Below are 24,247 nucleotides of genomic sequence, written 5' to 3' on the forward strand. Positions count from 1 at the left end.
TCCAGCTGTGGCCTGACCAGTGTCACATAGAGGGGGAGGATCACCTCCTTGGACCTGCTCATGATGCCTCTGTGGATGCAGGACAAAGTGCAGTTAGCCTTCCTGACTGCGTCCTCACATTGTCAGCCCATGTTTATCTTGGAATCATTAGTGACGCCAAGATCCGTCTCGGCCTCTGCACTGATGAGAAGGGAGTTCCCCAGCCTGTAGGTATGCTGCTGGTTCTTCCTCCCCAGCTGCAACACCTTGCACTTGTCCCTATTGAAACCCACCCTATCTATTCTCATTTGCCCACCTCTGTAACCTGTCCAGATCTAGTTGTAGCCTGTCCCTCTCTTCTAGAGTGCTCACTTCTCCCCACATCTTAGTGTCATCTGCAAACTTGAACAAGGTGCTTTTCACCCCCTTGTCCAAATCGCTGGTGAAGATATTGAACAGTGCAGGCCCAAGGACCGAGCCCTGGGGAACCCTACTGCCCACATCTCTCCAGGTCAAAAATGACCCGTCCACCACCACTCTCTGGGTGCGGCCCTCCAGCCAATTTGTGACCCATCTGACTGTGTAGGCATCAACACCATAGATGCCTAATTTTTTTAATGAGAATGGGGTGAGAGACAGTGTCAAAGGCCTTCCTAAAGGCCAAGAAGACTACGTCCACCACAACACCTGCGTGCAAGGCTTTTGTGACCTGATCATAGGCCACCAGGTTGGTCTGACAGGACCTCCCTCTAATGGACCCATGTTGGTTGCTCCTAAGCATAAACTCCCCTGCTGGCCCCTCGCAGATGTACTCCTGGATAATTTTCTCAAAGAGCTTCCCCGGGACCGAGGTGAGACTAATGGGCCTATAGTTTCCTGGGTCTTCTTTCCTCCCCTTTTTGAAAATGGGGACCATACTGGCCCTTTTCCAGTCCTCCGACACCTCACCAGAGCACCACGAGCACTCATAAAGCTGTGCCGGGGTCCTGCAATGACCTCTGCTAATTCCCTCAGCACTCTGGGGTGGAGATCATTGGGACCTGCTGTTTGAACACATCCAGTCCCACCAGAAGTTCCCTGACTAGGTTCTCACTGACCCTGGGCCTGCCTACGCCTCCCCTGGGACCGTCAGGGATCCTGGTGGGGGTGGGATGTCCCTGTCCATGCTCACAAAAATGGAAGCAAAGAATCTGTTAAAGAGATCAGCTTTGTCATCTGGTGCTACCACCAGATTACCAAGCATGTCCTGCAAAGGCTCCACGTTACATGATACCTTCGTTTTACCCCCTATGTATTTAAAAAAGGACTTCCTGTTATCTTTGTTCCGGATCGCTAGTCCCAGTTCCATCTCTGCCTTAGCCTTCTTAACGCCCCCCCTACAATCTCAAGCCAAGGAAGTATAATCCTCCTTGGTGATGGCCCCTTTCTTCCATTGGGTGTATGCCTCCTTTTTGGCTTTGAGGTGTTCGTGGATGCTTTTGGTGAGCCATGGGGGCTTTTGAGCACTCTTGCCTCCTTTGATCCATGTGGGGAGTCATTAAGAAAAATTTTGGTTGAAGAAAATGCAAGTAGGGAGAGGGGCTGACTGCAAAAGGGCACACAGTCAAGATAAAAGGCATGCATGTCAATTTGCTGTACATCAAAGATTCAGTGGCTCACCTTGGCTTTGAGGAGTCCTCGACAGTAGTGCCAGATCTGTGTATGCTTGCCATTGTATGGAGACACGCACACTGATGTAGCTCTTACATCTGTTAGGTTTCCAGCAACTGTTAAATATTTTTCTTGGGCTTGATTCTTTATTCGGAGGTAGACAGCTGGCTGAAAGTGTTAAAAAAACCAAGTGCATCAGCCAGGCTGTAGAAGTGGTAGGTACAGCCCATGTAGGTAGCATTCTTTAATTGGTCAGCCTAACACATTTCCCTTCTCAGGTATCTTTGCATGTTCAGTTTCAGACAGGGGACTGCAAAATAATCTTGGGGTGTAAACACGTGCTATAAAAACCAACACTGCAAACCTTTCATAAGTGGTGAATGGCAGCAAGCAGCTATGGAGGGAAATGTGGGATGCTGAATACACGAGACACTGTGGGTGTTTTAGTTAGGTTGGCTCCTGAGAACCACTTTAATTAAAACACTCCTCCTCCCGTCACCTTGGAGCATGCGTATAAGACCCCAAAATGATTTTGTGGTAGTGCAAATCGTGAAGAATGAAGTGGGGGGGAAATCAGCATGTAAACAAACTGTAGGTGATCTTTGCAATACTGCTCTGGTCCCAGAGGAACACAACATGTCCCTACTCCAAGGAAACCTCTGGCTAGACAAAGATATACATGCTTCACCAACCTAAACAGATTCGCATGTATATCTGAGTGGGGCGGGGGAATGCATTTTAACACCTTGGCAATATATTTTGGCTTTTTAGGAATTCATAGGATGGCAACAGAAGAGACCTGAAGATATATCTGTGCACCCCCAAGGCACATGATATGAAGGGCGCACATATTTCTGAAATAAAACTTTATAACTTTAGGAGACAGCATGAACTTGGGCCAGCTGCCCGGTGGCAGCTCAATGGAGCAACACTCTCAGTTGGTTTGGAAAGGGAGTGTCTCTCAGTACTCTCGGGCAACCTTCAGCCCTGTGCTGTAAGGAATAACTGGCTACACAGGTAGCTGTGCCCAGCTCTTTTTGTGCAGAGGTGAGTGTCAGCAACGTAAAGACAGGTGACTTTTGGTCTACTCTGCACAGACCAGTAATATGCAGATAGCTATTTTTACCTCTTGTGTTACTATAATCCAAGTATTTATGGCACCTGGCAGCATATCTAAAATGCTTAGCTGTCAGAGTAAGACACTGGTAAATAAGTGCAACAAGTGTGACATGAGAAATGTTTAACATACCATTTAAAATACCATTCAAAGGTTAAGAAAATATTTAACTGCAGCCTAGTACACACAGTATACCCCTACCCTTTAATCATCTCAACTGCAAGAAGACTGTGGACTATTAGGTGAAAAGCCACAATACTAAGAAAATTCTGACTTTTTTATAGCAAATTGTTTTCTTGACTCAGATTTCTTTGTAGCCAACATTGGAATAGGATAGCTTACTAGCTGGATTTGAAAGCATTGGAAGTAATATTCTTAAAAGTTTCTATTATCTTTTCAGAATACCAAAAGTCTGTTAACCCAGCTCACAGATCATCCTCCTAGTTCACTGTTACATTTCCCCAAATTAGTCTATTATTAAAAATGTCCAAACCTGCTTTACAAAATGGAAAAAATGCAATAATAGCATCAGGGGGTATAATTCCAGCTCTTCAAATCTATGCTGAGGACTAGGAAGTTTTTGGAGAGTGCTAGAGTCCTGATGCAAGTGCTGGAACGGCCAACTAGGGGCTGTGCTCTTCTCGACCTGCTGCTCACAAACAGGGAAGAATTGGTGGGGAGTTAGTGGATGGCAACTTGGGCAATAGTGACCATGAGATGACTGAGTTCAGGATCCTGAGACAGGAAAGATGGAGAGCAGCAGACTAAGGACCCTGGACTTCAGGAAAGTAGACTTGGACTCATGGGCAGGATTCCCTGGGAAGTCAGTCTGAGGGGGAGAGGAGTCCAGGAGAGCTGGCTGTATTTTAAAGCAGATTTACTGAGAGCACAGGAACAAGCCATCCTGATGCACAGGAAGACTAGCAAGTATGGCAGAAGTAACCAGCTTGGCTTAGGGAACTCTTCAGTAAAATAAATAACAAAAAGGAAGCTTATAAAAAGTTGAAACTTTGACAAGTAACTAGGGAAGAATATATGGGCATTGGTTGGGTATGCAGGGATGAAGTCAGGAGGGCCAAACAGCAATTGGAGTTGCAGCTAGCAAGGGATGTGAAGGGTAACAAGAATGGTTTCTACAAGTATGTTGGTAGCAAGAGAAGGATCAGGGAAATGTGGGTCTCTTACTGAATGGGGGAGGCAAACTTGTGACAGAGGATGCAGAAAAGGCTGAAGTACTCAATGCCTATTTCGCCTCAGTTTTCATAGGCAAGATCAGCTCCCAGACTACTGCACTGGGCCGCACAGTTTGGGGAGGAGGTGAGCAGCCAGCAGTGGCAAAATGAAAGGTCAGGGACTATTTAGAAAAGCCGGACAGGATATACCCAACGGTGCTGAGGGAGTTGGCTGATGCGATTGCAGAGCGACTGGCCTTTGAATGGCCATCATCTTTGAAAACTCATGGCGATCAAGAGAGGTCCTGGATGACTGGAGAAGGGCAAACATAGTGCCCATATTTATGAAAGGGAATAAGAAGGATCCAGGGAACTACAGATCAGTCAGCCTCACCTTGGTCCCTGGAAAAATCATGGAGCAGATTCTCAAGGTATCCATTTCCAAACACTTGGAGGAGAAGAAGGTCATCAGGAACAGTCAGCATGGATTCACTAAGGGCAAGTCATGCCTGACCATCCTGACTGCCTTCTATGACAAGATGCAGGAGAGCAGTGGATGTGGTGTACTTTGACTTTAGCAAGGCTTTTGATAAACAGTCTCCCACAGCATTCTCACAGGCAAGCCAAGGAAGTGCAGACTGGACGAATGGACTGTAAGGTAAGTAGAAAACTGGCTGGAGCATTGTGCTCAGAGGGTAGTAATCAATGGCTTGATGTCTAGTTGGCAGCCAGTATCAAGTGGAGTCCCTCAAGGGTTGGTCTAGGGGTCAGTTTTGTACAATGTCTTCATCACTGACTTGGAAGATGGCGTAGACCATACTCTCAGCAAGGTTGCAGATGACACCAAGCTGGGGGGAATAGTAGATACACTGGAGGATAGAGCTAAGATTCAGAGTGACCTAGACAAATTGGATGATTGGGCCAGAAGAAATCTCATGAGGTTCAACAAGAATAAGTGCAAAGTCCTGCACTTAGGACGGAGCAATCCCATGCACCAGTACAGGCTGGGGGGTGACTGGCCGGGCAGCAGCTCTGCAGAAAAGGACCTGGGGGTCACAGTGGACAATAAGCTGAATATGAGCCAGCAGTATGCTCTTGTTGCAAAGAAAGCTAACAGCATACTGGGCTGCATTGGTAGGTGTGTTGCCAATAGGTCCAGGGAAGTGATTATTCCCCCCTAGTCAGCACTGTGTCCAGTTCTGGGCCTCCCACTGCAGAAAGGATGTGGACAAACTGGAGACAGTCCAGCGGGGGGCGACAAAAATGGTGAGGGCGTGGGGCACATGACTTATGAGGAAAGGCTGAGAGAGCTTGGTTTATTTAGTCTAGAGAAGAGAAGACAGAGGGGATTTAATAGTAGCCTTCAACTACCTGAAGCGGGGTTTCAAAAGAGGATGGAGCTAGACTGTTTTCAGTTGTGGCAGATGACAGAACAAGGAGCAACCGTCTCAAATTTCAGCAAGGGAAATTTAGGTTGGATATTAGGAAGAATTTTCTCACTAGAACAGGTTACCTTGAGAGGTGGTGGAATCTCCATCCTTGGAGGTTTTTAAGACCTGGCTAGACAAAGCTTTGGCTGGGATGATATGGTTGGAGCTGTTCCTGCTTTGAGCAGGCAGTTGGAGTAGATGACCTCCTGAGGTCCCTTCCAACCCTAATTTTCTATGACTTTATGACCACAGAAGCCCCAACCAAATCTGTTTTGCTTATTAATATATATACATGAATCCAAGATGAGGTTTTTTTTCCATTCAGCATGGGGAAAAAGCCCCATGTTTTAGATTCACATGGGGTGGGGATGGGGGCAAGCAGCTGCTGCAGCTCTGGCCCTGATCTGGGCTTTGAGTCAGAACTGCAGCCTCTGCCCCTGGCATCTCCACTGCCCCAGCTGCCTCTGCTTCCATCTGTTCCCTGCCGCCTCTGCCCTGCCCTCCCTACTTACCCCGAGTTGTGGCTGTAGCTCCAGGTCCTGGCAAGAAGCACATGCTAGCTCCAGCCCCTGTCTGGCCACGAAGAAGCAGCAGTGGAGGTAGGTCTGACTCTGAGCTGTTGCTCCCTCAGCCACTGCTGTCTGGCTCAGTGGGGGCCAGAGCCAGCGTGTTCTCTGTGCCCCAGGTCAGGGACAGAGCCAAACCTGACACTCAGGGTAAGTGGTGTGTGTGTAGTGGGAGAGGGCAGGGGTGGGGGGTCGGGGGAAGAGGCAAAGGGAGGTAGGAGGGGGCTCAGAGAGTGTGAGGGGACAAGTGGCAAGGAGCAAGGTGCAGGGGTTAAGGGGTGGGGGCCAGGCTTTCCCTGCCACAGCAGGGTGTGGGGATGAATTTAAGATAACCCTCCAATAGTTAGATTCCATACATGGCAAATTACCCATGGAAAATGTATACAGAATTGAATTATTGTATGTAGAATCGAATTATTGGGGGGCTGTCTTAAATTCAAAGCCGTCTTGGATTTAGGCAAATGTGGTATTGCTATACGATAAAAACAAGAATGGTGGAGAATTTATAGCAGAAATTAAGAGCTTTAGCAGAGCACCAGTTTTCATTAAATCAATTTAGAACAAAACGGTGGAGAAAAGATTTAGTCTTCCCTAGCCCACTGCACTCAGGGTAAAAGATTCCCTTACGTGGACTTTCAGTACAGCCTATTGCCTGTCAAAGCACGGGAAGGCTGGTCCCATTCTCATTAATGGCAGAAATCTCACTGATTTTGGTGGAATTAGGACTTATTCTGAAATTTTTCAGTACCAAATCTAATGTCTTTTAAATAAAAGTAGGAAGGTAGGGGAGAGACACTTGGTTTATTCTCAAAGCAACCTTTCCTGTAAGAAGTACCTGCTTCAGAGGACGAAGGGAGCCAATTACTTTCCAGCCACTGAACTCACTCCAATTTGAAATCTTGCTGGGTTCTAGTAGAATTTGTTTTCCTAGGAAATTGCCTCCTTCATAAGCAACCCACCTGGAAACAGAAAACACCCAGGGTATGTGAGAATGACGGATGGGAAAACAAAGATACAATATAACACCTGCTACAATATTTTTAAACCCTAATTTTTTTCCATGGTAATAGCTTACTAAATGCGTACTGTCATGCTAAAATTACAGTGTTCCTCTAGTGCATTAAGTGCGAGTCTTGCCCCACACTGTCGCTGTTACAGCCTTTTGTGCTCAGAGAGCAAAATGGGGTCATACGCAACTGGAGTGTGAAACACTCCAAAAGAGCCAAACCTGCTATATCAAACCGCACCACTAGACTGAGAACAAGTATGAGAACTTTATTCATGGTTAAAACACAGTAAGTGATCCTCTGTGAATCATAACATGGCTACTGTAGTAACAGAATGCAGTGCTGAGGCCATGTATACTGGCACAAAAGTATAGTCTGCCTCTTTTTCTGTCAACCATAAACACTCCAAGTTGCTCACTTCCTCCTGGTCTCACACCATCTATCATGGCTGCCTGTGGTAGGGGCTGACAACAAATCTCTGCCTCCCTGGAAAGCTCAAGCTGCCTGAGCTTACTAGGTAGCTATCTCGCCTCTCTGCAGTGAGGATAAGTGCAGGCAGGAGGGAAGAGAGGAAGGGCTGCCGGAGACAGATGGCTCAGTATAGTCCCATGGCATCCTGGACTGCACTTTACTTCATTTACTCTTTTACACATAAGCCACTTGGTGCATGGTTTTAAAGTGTTTTATGTGTGGACTTCATTACTGAAACCTATTCAGATAACTCATGTAACAAAACAGTAAAGCTGTGCACAGTGAGGTTTTTTGGTTTGCTACAAGTGAGAAAGACAGGTCAGTGAACACATCAAGGGCCCATAAAATGCTTTTCTATTATACACATTTGGGAGGAAGTCATTCTAATCATACAACCTTCATTCAGAGACAGTACATATTTGTGCCTATAGGGGAGCTGGAACAAGAGCGATTCAAAGAAGCTGAAAACCAGCTATAATATTTCTTCCCTATTATTTTATTTCAGGACTCTTTTTTTTTTTTTTTTTTTGCAATGCACTCATGCAACGTGATTTAGTGAAAGAAATTTTAGTCCTAGTGGTGGACAATAGCCTCATTTAAAATGAAGAGCCCATGCCCTAAGCACTGTCTTTGTGATCAAGAGCAAGGAGACAGGGAAAGTAAAAAATAATTATAATAATGAAACAAATGTTGATTAGAGTCATAAAACTATGGTGCTCGCAACTGGTATTCACAGTAGGGCACAAGAGACAATAATTAAGTGCCCAAGAAGAAAATCTTTGTAGCACAATTAGTTCCAGCTCCTGAGTGACACAACCCTTGATTAAAGGAATGCAGACACAAAGGTGTGTATTCCAGTAGGATTAGGACAGTACTGAACCTCCTTTTTTGATTTGCTGTCTTACAAAGGGTGTGTAGCCGAGCAGAGCAAATATGCAGAGAAATATGTATTTTGTTGTTTGAAATGCGCACTAGGAAGTTTAAAGACCACTTCCAGTACACTGTAGGCTAAACATTTTGAAAGCACCATTAGTACTTATGACCTTTTCACATTTGCCATTGACACTAGAACAGGCTTCTGTTGTCAATACAGTTCTCAGCACATTTAGAGTTTAAAGGTGTCTGCTGCATTTTCACTGAACTTTTAAAACCACGGAAAAACTTAACTCACAACTTTAATCTACCAGGCTGCAATCGCCTTTAAGGTCTAGTAAGGACCCCTATCCCCACCAACCCGGGTCACCTGCATTGGCTCCTCTAGACTAACCTCCCCACCTTATCTTATCTTCCATTACAAATCTATGCCTGTGCATAGCAGTAAGATCCCATACCACATATACAAGCCTGTTTTTTGCCTTTCACTTCCTTATTTATGCAAGGCTGACCTTCTACTGGGACAGTGGACCCAGCTGTTTGATGCAGGATTTCGCCTATCTGAACTATCCGGTACAAAACCTTGACTAACCTCTTACTAAAACTATGCAGTCAATCATGTTGCACAGCTACAAGGCATAACACCCTAACCTGTGAGAGGTAAAGCAGGGGCACAAAAGCAATCAGTGTCCTGCTGCTGCAAAGCTAGTTGAAATGCACTTGGGAGATCCAAGGAAGTGGGCCATGCACCCCCAGTACTGAGGAAGGCAAAACCTCCCTAGTCCGTACCAATCTGACTGTGGAATAAAATTCCTTCCTGACTCTAGCTGTGGTAATCAATCTGATCCTGAGTGTAGGGGTAAAACCCTCTAGCAAAGAACCGCTGAGTTTTAGCTCCAAAGAGAGCACTGGCACACCCCAGTCAAAATCTTCAGTCTTGGCTGCAGCCAACACCCAATTTTTCTGAGAAAGGTAAAAAACCCCCCAACAAAAGCCAAACAAACCCCTCTGACAGAGCAACAGAAGGAGAAAATCCCTTCCCAGCCCCATGTGGCTACCAGCAAAGCCTGGAAGCAGGGTAAATACCAAATGCCCTCAGTGCTCTGCAACCTGAGGACTTGCAGCAAATGCAACTCCACACATCACACCTCCTTTCTGGACAGCCAGAGCTACCCTTTCTGCATCCACTCTATAAATCTCATTCCAGCTCCTTCAATCTTCTTTCATAACTAAGCCAGATTGTGGAGCTCTTCTCCATTTTCCTGCTGCTGAGTATGGTCCTCTCCAATATTTACCTGCTTCAGGCTGCAGAGCTCTTCTCATTTGCCAGTGATTTATGTATGTGTGTGTGGGGGGGAGTGGGGGAAGACTGCCCATAGGGAAGTCCAACTTAATTCTTCATCACATAGACCTTCAATACTCAGCGACGACTCAGTGTTCTGAAGGGGCAGTGATTATTTCCATTTTTTCTCTTAAACCCTGAGAAATGCTCAGAAGGTGAAAAGCCACCAGACAACTCAGTGAAATGCTCCAGGGGTAGGGATATACAAAAAAAACCTAGAACTCTTGGTTCCAGGGGCAGAAAAGTACATTTCCTGCTAGTTCCCCAAAACAGACTCACCCCATCTCCCACACATGCCCTGACTCCCCTGAGATGTAGAAGGCCTGCTAACATAGCCAGACATAATAAGGAGTAGGTGAGGAGATGATACTGAGGGCCAGAGGGGAAAGGCTAGTGCTGCTCAGTCCACTGTGCTTGTCTGTGACATGGCCTCTAGCATCACATTTAATTGCTCTGCCACCAAATATGAGGCCAAGAAAACTCACCACAAAGCCACACACCCCTGGCTCCTCTGTAGTTAATTAAGGAGAAGGGAAGTTTCTTTGTGTTGCTGCACAGAAAAAATGCCTCCTAGGATGTGCAAAATTTTATATATTCCTATTTAAAACCACATTAGAACAATTTAAAGCATTATGGCAAAGCTGTGCAGGGCAGCTCTGCAGCCACAGTTAATACGCACAATTAACTTTAAATTTAAATAGAATTTCTGAAGTTGGGAACAAGTTTTATATCAAGGGCCACTATTCATAGCACTGACTTGACAAACCTACCAATAAAGCCACTGTAAAGCAAGCAACACATAACAGAGCTAATAGAAGAGCTTTACAAATTACTGACACTTATTTGTATAACCACAGTCCTTGGGAGCTTATGGCAAGGCACTTATCAAGGGGATCAAAGGCCTCAATACTGTATTCTGCAATAAGGTGCTCCGAAATATTCCAGCTGTACTTACAATCCGCTTCTCACCCACACAGACTGGGTGTAAAAGTGAAGGTCCTCATTCAAAACAGAACTGACAGCGTCTTTAAAGTGCAATTCTCTGCCCTTACAACATTCCAGGGCAAACAGGCTGACCGAAGGTTCAGCAAACACCTGGAAGAGAGGGTAGGTGCAGTTACTCAAGATGGTGTAATTGCCACTTGTGAGCATCTTACTTCAGTGTCCACCTCCTTAGCATGGATATTCACTAGTAAGTTGCATTTTTTTATTTAGATCCATAAAGTTTCCCAAAAGGTCGTGCTGCTGAGGATGTGTGTTGTAATTGACAAATCATGGAACATTTGGGCTCTATTGGACACCACACTACAGAGCCCAGTAACATGAGCATGGTTCTTCAGATTTAAACCTTCAAAGGCACTGAAACACCTTGAGGTGCACAGTGGGCTGGTGCTTTTGAAAACACCATAAAGTGTGTATCACTGCATATTAAGGTGCCTCAATATCTTTGAAAATCTGATGCTAAACATTTAACGAAGAAACAGGTTACAAAGTTAATTTCAAAGATCCAGGAAAATTCAAGTAATTGGCAATCACTTCAGGCTCAAGTGACAAGTCAACACTTTTCACGTAGCGCCATCTTTATCTACAGATAAGAGATTTGTTACCAAAAGTGGCCGATACAACAATTACAAAATTTCAGTTACAAAGGGTGCATCTAGATGTTATTCCAGTTGTGGCAGTGCTTTCCTTGCACGATGAAGACATCATACCATGTGCATGGCTAACTGTGCACAGGACAGGCTGTCAGAAGAAAGCAAAAAGAAATAACAGCTTCCACTACTGCTGCTGGCCACTCTCATTGGTCAGCTCTCACTGGGGAGCTGTCACTGGTCAGCAACACCACTGAAAGAATTAGATAAGTACTTGGGAGTCATTCCCCAGGGTCCATGGACTAGCCCTGGAGAAACAAGCTGGGAGAGAAAAGGGAAATCTACCCCTCAGTTCCCCTGCCCGCTGCATGGAGTCAGAGCTACCCTGCCCAACTGGAGCCTGGTCTCCCAAGCTGCAGCAGGGGTGGGAATCAACCCCCCACCCCAACCTTCTCTGTGCAAGTGCAGGGAGCTAGGGATACCCTGCCCAACCACAGGCAGTCTGCTCTGCTGGGAAGCAGCAAGCAGTGGTAGGGTGACCACCTACCCTAGTTGGGTGGGACAGTCCTGGAACAGGAACATCAAGTCATGGTCCTGGACTCTGGGACAGTCCTGGATTTGCACTATCGTGCAGGGATCAGGAAATGGCGGGTGCAGGCTGGCAGAGTTCCAATCTGTATGGGGCTGCTGGGAACGGGATACAGGAAGCACCACGTTCATGTGTGCACCTGCACACATGCACGTGGTGCGTGTGTGTGTGTGTGTGGGGGGGAGGGTGCTACTGTATGCACAGCCTCCCCCCTCCAGATTTGTGTGCAGGGCGGGGCCATATGCAAGTTGTCTGCTGTGGGCTCGGGGCTCCCTGCCCTGCTGCCTTTCCCTCAGGAGCCCTGCGCTGGCTACATGCCCCCTGCCCATCTGGCAGCAGCAGGGGTGGTGGTGGCATGGAGTTGTATCCCCTGCTGCTGCCAGGTGGGCAGGGGGCACATGGCAGGCTCAGTGCTCCTGATGGAAAGGAAGCAGGGTGGGGAGCCCCAAGACTGCAGAGGGCAACCCGCATCTGCCCCTGCTCCACTCAGCTTTGCTCTGGCTGTACCACCAGTGCAGGGGAGGCAGGCATTTGTCCTGCCTTTCCATTTTGAAATGGTTGCCACCCTAAGCACTGGGGAATTCCCACCCTCCCCTTCCCCATGCTTGCTGTTGCCCAAGAGGCCCGGACTGCCTGTGGCTGAGTAGGTCCTTGGCTCCATGCCTGGGTGGAGAGAAGTGGCAGGGATTCTCCCCCCACCATGCCTATTGCTGCCCAGAATGCTCCAGCATGGCAGGGGTGTCCCTGATCATATAATCTGTACTGGCATATGACGGGCTGTGTTGTATTTCTCCTGCTCAGTGCTGCTGTGTAGAGAGAATGAACCTAGGGGTCAGAACTATGCTGGGCAGGAGTTTCTTCCTAGCTGGTTGGAGCTTTTTATTGTGTGATAGCTACTTTGTATATGGAGGTGTCATAGTTAATTGCACAATAACTAATGTGCAGAGAAAGCCAAGAGAGATAAGGTATAAAATCAATAGGACGTACACAGTACCAACTTCAAAATCAAAACGCCTATGTTTTCATTGCAAAAAGGTGTATTTCTTCCTCAGGTTATCTTAACGTAGTTGCTCAGCAACTTAGCAACCCAGCAAGAGGTGATAGCATTGATCTCAGTGAACTCTATTCAAGTAAAAACCATCTGCACCTTATCTCCACTAGGATTTGAAACTGAGATAGGTAACCAGTACAAACATACTTTCTGTGGTCAGTGGTGGAAGGCACACAAATCAGGAGCAATCTGAAAAAATATACACCCATGCACCAAGTCTTTAAGGAAGCAAGAGTATAAATGTGCTGTTCCAAGGAGGATCACTTACTAGAAGCTTTTAGTGAAGTATTTCACAAGATCTCCACTGTGATTCAGGCCTTATGAATTTATTGGCACTGAGTCACTGCATGTGGTATACAGCTGGTTGCTTAACTTGTACCTCAAGGAAATGATTCCCCGTCCTACCTCACCTGTGTAGCACTATTATCAGCATGCAGCTCAGTGGGGGTGAGGAGCTCACCCAAGTATCCATGAGAAGGAAAACGTTTCTCATTCATCTGAACACAGCTCTAAGTGGACATTTAGTCCGAACCCTTCCACCCCTGGAAACTCCAAACTCCAAAAGAAAAAAAACATCAAGAGCCACAATGCCTTTGTTTTGAAAGGTTCTCTCTTCTGACCTGCCCTCCACTTTTTGGGAAAAAGATGAGTCAGATCATGGAGGATGGGGCTGCTCTTTTTGTTGGTTAGTTTTAGACCTATTCTGACAGGTACACTGCAGACAGCTGCTACTTGGGTTACTTCACCCAGCTTCACCTTTGACTTGCAACAATCTTACTCTCTCAATTCTACTCTTTACCTGCACAAAGACTGACAGGATGGCTGAACTCTGAGGGACTTTCTAGATGAGACTCAGAAAAGGAAAAAATTCTAGATGAGACTCAGAAAAGGAAAAATCTTTTAAAACTGAGTGAGTTTTAGGAGTGAATGGCCACTTGAAAAGCCACTTCCCATGTAGTGTGGACATTGATTACACACAACCATTGATCCTGCTGGATCATGGTATATGCATGAGATCACCAGGACCTTCAACACGTATGTCTAGGAAAGAGTAAGGAGGAGCAGAGGTTGCCCAGATCTTCTGTCCCTCCTTTGGACAATTGAGACAGTAGCCAAAGGCCAGACCAAGTCCAGACATTCGGTGGCTTGATGGCTGTAATTACATGCACGTCTAGGAATGAAACTGACGTCTCCTACGCAGCAAACCAGGGTTCTACCACTGACCCATAATAGTGGGCTGGACACCGCTGGACCCTTTTGAGTCATTGGTGGTGTAATGTACGTACAATCAGCTAACAGAATGTTTATGTTTCTGTCTGATAATGGAGATGGAGACCACGAAGCAAGAACCAGAAGTCAATGAGGAGTAAGGCAGCAGTGTAATAGCAGCAGCCTGGATTTTCTCCCTTCTTACATCAGATAAACAGTAAGATTAGGGGATGGGGGGAGAGGAAATTCATTTGGTAAGGGGAAGGCTTAACAATTTCTTAGGCAGGTCAAGGGGCAGAGAATACACCAGGGAAATCCCAAAGCTTCCCAGATGTTAAGAGAAAAGCCTGGAGCCCCTTGTATCCTCCCAAGATTGGGGAGAGAACATGTTGGAGGAGAAGGCATCAGTTGGGTTGGCTTCAGATGGTTCTGGCTGTTTATATAAACACCAAATCCCTTAAGAATTCTGCAAGTTGAGAAAACTTGCCCCGAGTAAAATCACAGGTATATGATTCCCCAGCACAGCTCAGGGCAGATCCATCTTCCTTCTACAGTTGGCTTAGGGATCTAAAAAAAATGTTGGCAGCTCTGCTTATACCAGTGCCTTTTGTGAAAATCCTGTCAGCTACAAGAAAGAAGAAGCACTGAAGAATTCTTTTAAAGTGATGCTTATATCTCAAAGGAATTGCCTTGCTTAAATAAACCGATACCAAAAAAGTGTAATTTACGAGACTGCCATTTAGCAGAACATAGGGAGACCTATACAACACATGCCATGCTGTAGTAATCAAAGCAGGTTATGTTTACAAAATTTCAGGAAGTGTCTTTAAGGAACTATTAAATATGGTATTCTTTACTTAACAGGTGTGGACGTTCTGATATTAATACATTACCTACTTTTGTGTCAAACTCCATCTCTCTTTTCACAGTGGCTTTTCAACTGCTGGACTAAGTTAAGCACTAACTTCAATTTATGCAGAGCAAAGATTTAATTTCCCAACTCATTAAATCCTGCCCACAAACCCTCTGACCTTCATTTAACAGAGATGAACCATAATCTATGAATTTAGGACAGACTGTTAATTTAGAAAACAAAGGCAAATCAGACCAAAATTCATCTTGCTACACTAAGACCAAAACAATGTAAATTTCCTTCAGACTACTTCTGTTTCCAATTTTCTTTTGATGTTCCCGCTCCGTTTAAAAGAATCCCAACATAGGAAACCTCCCTCACATCAGAAATTCAAGTTCCTTCATGCAATAACTGCAAAACCAGTCCACGAATACCATTACAAAGAATAATAAATAACCTCTGCAATCTCTTAAATAGATTTTCAGAATTAAAAATTCAAATCAAAGAGGAATGGAAGGGTTCCCATCCACTTCAGTGGGTTTGGACTGGGTCTAAATTGCTATCCCAAGTATGAATTGTGGCAAGACTTTCCTTTGTGTTTGCAATGAATTACATGTTCTATAAATGGAATATCTCAGAGACTAATGGGAGATTAAATATTTGAAGTACATCATCCCTGGAAAAGCTTCTTACTGACTCTTGGCCTTTATAACTTACTTGATGGCATTTCCCTCACTGAAGTTTCTCGCAGTTGTCTGGTTTAAGAGTTATTTCCTTAAGTGTGGGAAGGTTGTGTGGTTTAGTGAACTTAATACAGGTCTGGAAGACAGAAACTCCTAAAATCTCAGCTTCAGAGTGTCAAATGACTCACTGCGTGGCCTCGGGCAAATCAACTAACTTTTGCGCCTGATACAGCCACCTCCCTCGAAGGAATGTTGGGAGGATTAGTGAGTGTTTGTACTTAACTCTGAAAACACAAAGCAGTGTAAAAATATAGGAATTACTATGCTGGCTCAGATCCAAGGTCACCTAGTTCAGTGCCCCATTTCAGTCAGTGGTTAGTACCAGATGCCTGAGGAAGGCATAAGAAGCCTGCAGTAGGCAGCTGTCAGATATTTTCCCTCCCAACCAGGATAAGAGCCGAGAGCCTGTTTTAAAGTCCTAACACACAAGCTTTCATTTCCCTTCCAAAGTGTTCTCATTCATTAGAAAAAACTCTGTATCCTCTTAAAATCCATGCAACAGGTGGAACAAGTGGAAAAATATATTATAGATAATATTACTTACTAGTTCCATAAAACCAGATTCCTGATGAAAAATAAAGTGCAACTAGCATCACATTCTACCTCCATTTTCAAGAAACATCCTTTAGGCATCTTCACCCCACAAAGTTAGAGGCAATAGTTCTTATCTATAGCACTCAACAACACTGAACAGTCACAACTGCTTTGGGGAACATGCTCGTTTTTACCCATCCCATCACACATGAAAATGCATGTGGTACACCACTCCTTTTTCTTAATTCCTGGCACTATACAAGGTGAGCTGATACTGCAGGACGTCTATGGCTAGACCAGCTAACAGAGTTTAGACTACAGGACTCTAATTCCTGATTCAGGCACTGGGGATGAAATGAAGGCAAATGTGTTGGGTTTTGTTTCTTTGCATAATAGATATAAGCACCTCCATCAACACATTTTATATTAATAAACATTTATTAAGGTCTTTGAGGTTCTTGGTTGAGAGGGTAAAGTGAAAAAGTGTTTTATTAGTTTGAATGCTCTATTACCATCAAACAGAGACTGACAGGTAGGGGCAGTCACAGCTTTTGTGGTGCCTGTCCTTTGAAGAAAATTACATCACCTTGCTGGAGCAACATACTTGTATGAAATTCTTCTTCACCACAAAATGGGGTATTAAAAGCTAAGTGGACTCATGGCTGTTGGAAGCAGTGCTTTGTGGAACAGCTCTCAGCATCACAGATGTATATTTAAGGTAAAAATCCACATGAGCTCCTGGCAGTTGCTAAGCTCTTTCCTGTTCCTAGGATGCTCTTGGAGCACATGGATACCCTTTTGTTATCAAGCACAGATAAACTAATGCCTAGCTGCACAAGCTTAACCTTTTGTTCATCTTTAGCTCTTCCTGGAAATTCCCAGGAGGCCTGAGTGCTTGAGTCTGAGTTTGAGGGAAGTTGAATGGGAAAGTAATTAAATCCTTAAAAAATGTTTTCTTTGAAGGGGCAGAGGGAGGGCTGTGTGCGCTCAGGGAGCACACACCAGAGAGGGAAAGGGGTCCTGTAGCCACCTTTCCTTTTCTCTCTTGTTCTTTGAGGGTACTAGGAAAAAGGCAAGCGACGGAGAGAGAGATTAGTCCCTCCGTTCATTATAGGTTAGTTCAAAACTACTTAAGGAATGATATTAGCTACCAGACAACATACTTGCTCAACCAATCCAAGTATGAATATACATGCTCTGAGATTAGAGTATTGCTGCAAGGTTTTAGGACTGTGCCAGCAAGTGTATTTTGGCGATACTACTACAATGATACTGCAGTTTGAGAGTCATGTCAGGAGTCCTGTTCCCTTTGCCTGCAGAATTCACCATGGAAGCAACATGCTTGGGCCAACACACACACACAGACACACCCTGCATTTTCCATAGGGCCCTACAATAAAATCTGCTCTGATTGTTCCCAGGCAAACTGCAGAGGGAAATTTGTTCCTCAAGATGTGCTCATTTCAATGAAGCTAGTGTGTAAAAAGAAATAGATAACCTAACTAGGCCACATCAGCCTCAATTCCATGAGACCTGTAGTTTAAAAGATCTTTGCCAGAAGACTGGCAGGCAAAAAACTTGTTTCAAGCTTCCAAAACATATGCTAAATACTGATTTTCTCACATACAACACCCCTCCAAATATAATATGCACTTTGGTTCTGAAAGTCAGAATGAAGATTTTTTTTTCAGAATTATGGCTGCACAACACAGAGACAAAGCCTAATCTTCAGCTGATCTACCCTCCCTGTTCTGCATAAGTAAAGCTGAATCCCTAGCTGCTGCTGAAAATTGCCCTTCATGGGTGGATCTATGATTCTGAAAAGAGCTGAAGGGTTTGAGCTAAACAGTCTGAGAAAGAGAGAGATGAGGAGCAGCTGGCAAACAGCAAAAGTGCCCTAAGGCAAGTTAGTTTGATTATTGGAACATAAAGACCATTAAGAGAGAGAATACTTAACACTTGTAGAGCGAAGAGCAATGAACCATAAAGTCAAATGACTCCCTCAGCAGCCCGAACAGTAATATCCCAGCTGCTGCACTTTGAAGCAAGAGTCAAACCAGGGTGATTCCAACCCAGGGCAGACAATCAACTTTCCTATTTTATACAAGCACCCCAATTTTGGGCTGATTTTAGGGGACAAGGTGCATGCTGTATGTAAGAAAATACAGTATGTCTTGACAGCATCCTTTGAACAGTCACAAGTCAGAAAGTAAGTGGACAGATCCAGATATTGTAACAGTAAAGAAGTAACAGTATTCCATAATCACAGATTGTTTCTCCCAGTACAGAGCTAAAAATACACAGGTGTGTACGTGTGTATATGACCAACTAGGGGGTTTTATTCAGATATTTCTGTGTTCAGTGTGTTCACATTGTTATATTGTATGACTCAGTTTACCTCCTTAGCCTGTGCACAGAAAAGGAAGGGTTAAGTGCCAGGGCTGGCAACATACAGCCAGACCTCTAGAATCAATAGTCCTGAATGGTTTTGTTGACTTCTCAAAAAAGATGCCATGCCTGTAGGTGTCCAGAGGAGATAAGTTTTTCAGTGGGAGAGAGGGCTTGAAAAAAAGAAAAAGAAAAAGCAGCCTGGAAAATTTGGGGAAGAAGAGTATAGGGACTAAGAGAAGAAAAGGAGATCTGGGGAGCTGGAAAGAATGGAAAGGAAAGAGATGAATATCTTCGGGGGTGCTCAGGGCTTCATGGGCTGAAGAGACTGCTTAACGCCTTTGGAAGGGACAGAGAACCTCTGGCTGGGTGGTCTTTGCCCCAATACCTTTACTGCACAGACTGTCTGCTGTGCTGCTGAGAACTGTGGGTTACATCAAGTCTCCTCAAGAACATGTGTAGCCTTAGGATTAAGATTTTTCCAACATGTGGCAATAAACCTTGAGATACTCAGATATGCACCTGAGGTTGATAAACGGTACAGTATTTAAGCTGAACAGTGCCAGGGAATCCATAATATCAGAACAAAATTTGATAATGCTATATGGTAATTTCAACTGGGAAGTCATGACCCTCTTAGAGAAGTGAACAGAAATATCCTGTTACAAAAAGGGCTGTGTTCCAAGTCTTATGCACTTTGGATAATGAATGCATTTAACTCAGCCTGCTACTGACCACTCAGAAGTTCATTGTTGTGCATTTAATATCACACCTACTTTAAACAATGCCTTTAAAATGCCCAATATGCTTGGCATACACAATGTGTTACTGGATAAGGAGCACATTCCAGTTTGTAAAAGGAGGTTTTTGTTTGTTTGTGTCTTAAAGGAAAGTTTACCACTTTTCTTCCTTTTGTAATGTTCTGTGGATGAAATGTTTGCGAGAGAGAGGAACTGAAGTAACATGTACAAGCCAACTCGAGTGCAGGGAAGTGCCATACAAACTTCCTACAAACAGCCACCTATTCAAACACTCCTCCTGTTCCAATGCTGTGCCTTGCAAGGTGAGAGCCACAAAATGTTTCTGAGCAAAAAGAGAATAATGATGTGTATAATTATGGGGATATATATGCTTGTTGACTCTTCTCGTGTCTAGCATAATATGAAGACACCCATGTGACTCCTGACTATCCTGTCAAAGTTCCTGCCAGGCAGGTACAGAACTTGCCATTAAAAAGGAAAGACCTGGCACTTCCTAATGCTTCTAGGTGTTTTCTTAAGAGGTTAATCAAAATTAAATTGTCTAGTCTGATAAAATAGGTTCCTCTGGTCTCACCCAGAGCTGGGGATGATACTGTTTGCAATAAAGGATTAAGCACAGATCTCTAAGGAATACAGGGTAACCCTTGAATTTTCCCAGGAAAGCAGAACCTTGTGTGTCTGTTTACTGAAAAAACTTCATCCATTTAAACGCTGATTCTTCTGGTGGTGTTTGTGGCTTCTCAGCTAGCTGTGAGACCCTTCATACTATAAAAGCTTAAAACATGAATCAAATCCAGAGGATCCATGGTCACTTGGAGAGCTGTCTTTTCCCTTAGCTGGTAGCATTTTTCCTTCCTTGCTGTGACAGGAATGGTGGCTCAGGCTGGTTGCAGGGTTTCAGCAGGGGCAGGTAACACTTTATTAATCAGAAAAGCAATTCAAAGTTGGGCCTAATATCTGTATGTCAAACAAGTTATGACTGAAGTCTCTGTTTCTGTTTACAAGCAGATCTTGGAATGTGTTCAGATCTGGTATGGTATCAGTGCTAGGGTTACTGCTTTGGTACAAACAAGAAGCCCTAAGGGGGGAGGCAAGGTCAGATGGTGGTGTTTCACCAGTTTCATGTTGGCAGTTCCTGGCACTCTTTCCTGTGTGGTCTGGGCATGCATGTTACTGGAGAGTGGCATTCTTCTTGAAATGTGCCAGGGATGGGCTCCTAAAGAAGATTCCTGGTAATCCGTGTAAGGTCAAAGCAACATGCTGTCTAGATAAAGACGCTGGTCAGTCCCAGTACAGTTATGGCAAGGCTCTCTGGCCGGATCCAGACATGCAAGCATGCGTGGTTTGTGGCATTGCAAACCCCTTTGCAGTACCACCAACTGCAAACTTTGCATGTTAGACCCATGTACTGCGCTGCTAATTTGCAGCGTTGGGGCAAAATTTGCTACTGTGCTGAGGCACCCTGTGCCCCAGCCAGCTCCCCCTGCAGCACAGGAAACAATGGGACAATGTATCCTGCTGCAAAGTGCACGGGTAGGGACATTCACTGTGCCACTACTATTTGCGCTGCTGCAAATGCAGGCCCCTGCTAGTGTGGACATGGCCTCTAAGTACAAACCCTGGGTATTTCCATGATATATGGGTGATGGGTTTTCCTTCTTGAAAGAAGTGAAAGTGTGTGTTATGGTGACAGAGAAAAGGAATAGATTTCTCTTAAGAGTTGTTCCAAAGTATATAGTGGTCTTTGTACTGGTAATTATATTAGTACCAGGGTTGTTTCCAATTATGTTTGAATTCTTTTAGTGACATATTTGCTGGTACTGCAAGTGACTCTACTGAGTAGACTTTAGATGGTTAGTAATTGTCTTTGGAGCCGGTATCAAGCGAGTAGGCAGCTCCTTATTGCTAGCCCTGGATTTAGTCTGGGGTTTAACAAACCTTTCCTGCAAACTTTCTGTGGCCTTTCTCTCAGTGATGCCATTGATCTGTGCCGGGAATCCTTTCCTTTATGCTTTTTCCTCTTCCAGTGCTAGTAGTTTTTGTGGTGGCATTGCCAACTTCTCTACTTGTTTTGTTTAAGGTTCTGGTCTTGACGCAGCATTTTGGCTGGCAGACAATCTGCAGACAATTTTTTTTGGTATGTGTTTGAAGAAATGAACAACTTTGGGTCTGAAGAAACTAACAACTTCAATGAATCTTAAGATGAAGACTGGTGACTGCTGAACACTTGAAGAAAACAACTAGCATACCAAAATGCCTGTCAGATATGTGACTCAAACCTAAACAGGAAAAGCATCTGTTATGCTCACTCATTACCAGCCTGTTGCAAGGAGGAGAAGGCTTGCAGCCTGAAGGGCTGCTATGAAGCAAGAACAGTTAGTAGTCCTGTTTAGGAGTGTCTGTACTGTTGGGAGGTAGCAGAACCTGTATGGAGGGTCTGTACAGGGACTGCAGACAGAAGCACAGCTCCCTGCAGTAACTCAGAACGCCCTCCAGGAAGCCTTCTCAGTTACAATGATCCCCTGAAACAAGCAGTTCACTGTTGGTTCCAGGGAGGAGCAGACTTTAGCTAATGGCTGCAGCCTGCAGCTGGCTTCCCCCAGCAACGGCCCCTCCCCTCTGTGAGGCTGCAAAATTTGCAAAGTAGGAGGGAGGAAAGGGAGCAGAGAGAGCTCATTCTAGAGGTTCCCTAGTCCGTGCTGAAGGTTTGAGTGGGTGAATTGGAGCTCCCCCCAACCTTGGAGGAGCTCCAATACACCCACCTCACCCTCCAGCAGGGACTGAAACCCCCACCCTGACCAAATTCCTTCCACTCCCTTTCCCCACTCCCATTGCGAAAAGAGTGACAGACTGGCAGGCAGCACAGACAGAAGTTATAAAAGATGCTCTGTTTTGAAACATCTTAATTTGACCCCTCATGTAATGATGGGTCAGATTTTTATCTGACTGGCCTTTATTGAAGCTGTATTCAGCCATACACCTGTGTTTGGTCATGGCTATAGACCACTTTCTGTGGCTAGATTGAGTCAAAATTGTCACGTCTGTATGTGCCCAGATTGAATTTGCGTAACCTTCCTACCAATGTGCTAGAAAGATTTCTGAGCTAGAGGGCTGGATTTGTTACTTAATAGATTGTGTCTTGCTGCCATAAGTAGCAAAAGGAGAGTGTGGGAAAGCTCTGGCCACTATGCCGTTTATGTCCTCTTATGGGAGCACACAGGGCAGTTGCATACTTCTAGTGACACGATGTGCACGTCCCATGTGTTTAAGATCATAATGGGATCTGCACTCTCACCTATTACGCTATGCTATAATATAAATGTAAACCCATGCACTTTATTATTAGTGCCACATTATTTGAAGAAGCAAGCCTTATACTTTTGCAAAACATATCTCCCCCAAAATTACTGATAGCAGATAATATACTAAACTTGAGCTGTTCTAAAAGAACATTAAAAAAGCAAATGAGAATCCAGCAAATACAAAGCATAATCAAGCTATCAGAGTATCTGGGCACGTGTGGTCTGGCCTGCTCTAACATTGCAAATCCACAAGCCAAGAAATCAGTCTTTTTATTTCCCCTGTGAATCAGTCCCTGTTTCAAGACAGCTACTTGCTGCAGACAACTGGGTAGGGAATTAATTTTATAATATTTTCAATGAGGCTCTTACATATTCAACAGGCCTGAGGGACTTGATTGCAGCAGCAGTTGGGCAGCCACAGGAAGTGAGGTCAGTGTAGAGGCCTTCTTCCAGCACACAGCGATTATCAGTGGTTTCCCCTTGGTAACACAGGAGCCAGCTGAAGGAATAAATGTAACAGCATTTGACTGCTTCAGCCAATTTTAATATTTTTCAAGGTTTATACTTTGTAGGAGAATTACAAATCGAACAGGTTTTTTTTAAAAAGGTGCTAATAAAATTAAGCAAAGCCTACTGAATGGTTGATAAGCTTGCAAGACAGTGGGTATAAGACAAGAAAACAAGATGGAAATGTGACAGATGCATCTGGCTGCTTGAAAGTTAGTGCTGATTAAAAAAAAAAAGTGCTACTACTTAAAAATGGTGGTGACTAAGACAACACACTTACCATCCCCGAAGAACCTTAAAAGAACATGGCATGAATGATGTAAAATCAGAAACTTCTGCTGTGAAATCTATACATGCTCCTTGGAAATGTGCGCAACTGAAAGCTTTGAGCTACAAGAACAAACAAAACAAAACAAAACCAAACAATGACTGTAAAGCAAATGTACTCATTTTTATTACTGTAAGTAGAGGCAACAGAAGTAACAGGGAAATCTCAGTTCAAGTTACAGAAATACTACAAATCCAATGGACTCTCCAGAAAACAAGTATCTTAAGTTTATTTGGGACTTTTTCTCAAGAAAGAACCCAAAGTGTTTTATGAATTATGGGCCAGGTTGCAATCCTCCCACCAGTGGCAATGTGAAGGAGGTGCACATGCACCCCTGAGAGCACCAGTGCATGGCCTGATGGCTGCGCTCGCTGCTTAGGCGATAGGCAGGTGGGAATGTTGGTGGCCCCCCCCGCAAGTGTGTGCTCATTGCTACGCTCGCTGCTGCCACTTTCGGTGGTTGTGGCCGCTTCTGGGAGTGGCTGCAGTGATTGGCCAGTGCTTGCTCCCAAAAGCGGCCATAGTGAGCACAGCGATTGGCTGTGGTGATTTACCATTGTGGGATCACCCAGGGGAACCTCCTCTCCTCCAGACTGCAGGATCGTCGGTGGGACTGGTCACAGGGGAGTCACATGCCCCCCCTGAAGAAGGCAGCACAAGTCGCGCATGCCTCCCACTTACGTCAGTGGCAGTGGTAACACATGTACATTCAGCTGAAACAAGACTATTGCTACAGAAAGGACAATCATAGTTTCATAGTTGGTAGGGTCAGAAGGGACCTGA

General features: G+C 44.7%; 1 protein-coding gene across 1 annotated transcript in view; it reads right to left on the reverse strand.

The window, feature by feature from the left end:
- The window catches only part of CRYBG3 (crystallin beta-gamma domain containing 3), a 226,696-nt gene that overhangs the window by 17,052 nt on the left and 185,397 nt on the right, over positions 1–24,247 (reverse strand). Inside the window, exons 18-22 of the mRNA XM_019523910.1 lie at positions 23,417–23,526; positions 22,999–23,128; positions 10,563–10,702; positions 6,750–6,873; positions 1,639–1,797 (exon numbers count right to left, since the gene is read on the reverse strand). Coding sequence (XP_019379455.1) covers positions 1,639–1,797; positions 6,750–6,873; positions 10,563–10,702; positions 22,999–23,128; positions 23,417–23,526 — 663 coding nt within the window. The remainder of the gene's footprint in view (positions 1–1,638; positions 1,798–6,749; positions 6,874–10,562; positions 10,703–22,998; positions 23,129–23,416; positions 23,527–24,247) is intronic.

This window comes from Gavialis gangeticus, unplaced genomic scaffold (genome assembly GCF_001723915.1).
Source record: "Gavialis gangeticus isolate Ggan-Ray unplaced genomic scaffold, GavGan_comp1, whole genome shotgun sequence".
Taxonomy (NCBI): Eukaryota; Metazoa; Chordata; order Crocodylia; family Gavialidae; genus Gavialis; species Gavialis gangeticus.